The sequence below is a fragment of the Aphanomyces astaci genome (assembly GCF_000520075.1).
Source record: "Aphanomyces astaci strain APO3 unplaced genomic scaffold supercont1.134, whole genome shotgun sequence".
In the NCBI taxonomy this organism is placed as follows: Eukaryota; Oomycota; class Saprolegniomycetes; order Saprolegniales; family Verrucalvaceae; genus Aphanomyces; species Aphanomyces astaci.
This window is the reverse complement of record NW_009798397.1, coordinates 13367-16543: the sequence shown is the minus strand read 5'-3', so window position 1 is coordinate 16543 and position 3177 is coordinate 13367. Positions and strand designations below refer to the sequence as shown.

At 47.4% G+C, this 3177-nt stretch overlaps 1 protein-coding gene across 1 annotated transcript in view; it reads left to right on the top strand.

Annotated features, from left to right (window-relative positions):
• Positions 1 to 2264: 2264 nt before the first annotated feature.
• H257_18059 (hypothetical protein) overlaps positions 2265 to 3177 on the top strand; it is a gene marked incomplete at both ends in the record, with an annotated part of 3246 nt that continues 2333 nt past the window's right edge. The window contains one exon of the mRNA XM_009847070.1: positions 2265 to 3149. Coding sequence (XP_009845372.1) covers positions 2265 to 3149 — 885 coding nt within the window. The remainder of the gene's footprint in view (positions 3150 to 3177) is intronic.

The following is a 3177-nucleotide window of genomic DNA, read 5'->3' as shown; positions in this document are numbered from 1 at the left end:
GGGTCATTCCACGTCATTCTTTGCGTTTTCCACTTCAGGGTTAATCAAAATATATGAATCGGTATCCCAGCGAGCAATATTGCCACAAAGAGTTAATCCTAATCACTGAGTACTCACAGCTACAGTACAGGTATAATAAATAGTTCACACTTCACTGTCAGAATAAAATCCAGTAAAATCCAAATAATCTTCTGCTCATTCTTCCAGGGGTCACTTCAAATGGCATTGCTGGTACCAGAAATGGAGCTACCGATGCGGTACACACAATTCACAAAATAATAATGGTAACGTTATGTGTGGTATCTGTGAGATAAATACCAATTGTTCTAGTATTAATAATATATTCGAAGTATAATGCAACACATATAACCATTAACAGCGTTCACAGTACCAAAATCACATCCTACGTATAGTCAACGACGGATTTTAAGCCACACTTTGAATCGAAGTAAATTCTAAATTTTCAACTCTGATTGGCCTATACACTTCGAAATTCAATTTCGATAACAAATCAAACCAACTGATTTGTAATAGCTGAACCTGATTGGCCACAATACATGGATACACATATAAACTTCGGTGTGGCTTAAAATCCATCGTTGACTGTAGTATACCGGTAAACATCATCTCGTGTGTAAATTCTAAGTTGACACCGCAGGGATTCGAAGTTCGAATCCCAGAATTTCGAACCCAGGTCTCCTGCAAGCAGGCGCGCTTCCATTGCGCCACAACGTCATGTTCTTGAACATCTTTCTGTCGCGGTCATCGTTCTTGTCACCCTTCTACAGCATACCGCTGTTTCATGAGCTGTAGAGTAAGTAATTTGACCGAGACGACACTGCAGACTTACCGCATCAGTCGATGTACAGGATTCGCGGCGGGTCCGCGACAGGTCGACGGTTGGTAGATAGCGCAGCTACCGACACACATGAGCATGTGTGTCATAGCGTTAGCTGTGCTATCTACCATCGCTGCGCCCATCTGTCTTGTGCATCATGCCAGCGCCTCTTGGCTCCACCATCGGCAGTGGACTTGCTAAAATGTGAAAGGAATAAGACGCCATGGTTTTTAAAGTAACCAATTTCGTTTTACTCCTTGTTAAGTACGCCTAGTACTAAGTACTTACTCACATATTGCCGAAGTTTTCACTTGTTTTCGAAGTTTTGCTCAGATACTCACATGTTGGCGATAACCCCTACACCAGCACTATCCCGTGAAAAGTCAGTCGTTAGGTATTGATAATCGTGCCTTGCTTAAGCTTAAGTTTAGAGTAACCAATGCCCGATGACAGTCGTGAAAACGTTCGAAACATTATGTGCACACGGTGCAACCCAAGCACCCTTGTGGAACATGCTACAGTACTGTGTATTTGACATCACCGAAGCAATGTCTAAATGCGGTTATTTAGGACACTTCAGGATTCAAAAACGATGCCTCAACAGGAATTATGACCATTCTCCGAAAAACAAAACTCTTTATTGCAACCATTGGCATTCTACGTTAGTAACCGAGGATTCCTCTTGGCCTCTACTTTGTGTTCGTCAGCCTTTTACTGGTATTTTCCCTCGTTGTCCAGCAACAGACTGACATGTCACCACATGTACCCATGTACTTTTGTGATGTCAACGACCCAGGGTAGAATGTTCCACGACGGGTTCTTGGTTTGCACCGTGTGCGCATAACGTTTCACGACTGTCATCGCCAATGTATTGGTTACAATACGTAACGTTATACTGGTAACGGTACTACGTTTGTATTAATAGTAGTATAAACGTAAGCACGTATTATAGTAATAGTATTAGCGTTAGTGGTAACTACAGTACACCGTACGTAGTAGTAGAAAATGGCACGTCTGCAAATACCTAACGACTAACGACTACGATTCACGGATGAGTGGCTAACGTACAGTACAGTATTACAAGTACTACTGTATTAGTGTGGTAGAATAGTGTCTAGGGTTACCCCATTCGACGTATAGAATTCTGCGAGCATTTTGCCATGAAAATAAATGATTGGAATTGCCATCACTCGAAATATTTGCTCCAACATGTGCATTTCACATAGTTTTAGCCAATCGTCCTTTACTCATGTGTCATCAATCGAAAGGTACAACACCCACGCCCACCTCCGCATCACACACACCTTTACGGAACGTGTATCCCACGATGTCATGTAAAAGTTGTCCAATCACAACTTGCTTGCCCTACCTTCGTCAAACTCGACAACACGCTACCTCATTGTTAATTTCACCAACCCTTGCAAGCATGAAGTCAGCCGCGTTCTTAACTCCGATGGCCTTTATCGTGGCTATGATGGTCCAAGATGCTTCTGCCCACGGCCGTCTGCTCGTGCCTCCGCACCGTGGCTACATTGGCAAACTGCCGCAATTCAATGGCCTTGTTCCCGTTAACTTCGGTGACCACAGCCTCAGCGCTGGCGGCATTGGCCAAACCAGAGGCGGCAAACATGGGATATGCGGCGACAGGTACTCTGGAAAGCGCTTGCACGAGACTGGCGGTGAATTCGCCAAGTTCCCCCAACTTCGCGAAAAGGTCATCGGGGCGTGCTACGCCCCCGGGTCCACTATGGACCTTCAAGTCCAACTCACGGCCAACCACATGGGGTACTTTGAGTTTGGGCTATGCAAACTGAACTTGCTCAACGACAAGGAAACGGAAGATTGCTTCAAAACGCTTGTCCAGCCCAACGGCGAAAAGGACTGGAAAGTGCCAGCGGGGAACAAGGTCTTCAACATGCAGTACATGCTCCCCGATGGCGTGTCGTGCGACGGCGACTCCCACTGTGTGCTTCGGTGGCACTACGTCGGATGGAACAACCCGGATGTGGGTATCGACGGCCAAGAGCAGTTTTGGAACTGCGCCGACATTTACGTGAGCAACACGTGCGGGTCCAGCCCGTCGCCTAGCTCGTCCCAGTCCACGCCCAGCACGTCCACGCCTTCGACGTCCAAGCCGACCATGACCAACGCACCCAAACCCACTGCCCCCTCGTCCAGCACTGACACCCCTGTGACCACGGACACCCCTCCGTCCACCTCTGGCACCCCCCAGCCAGTGGACCCCCAGCCAGTGGACCCCCAGCCAGTGGACCCCCAGCCAGTGGACCCTCAACCAGTGGACCCCCAACCAGTGGACCCTCATTGTGGCGGGTGCACCA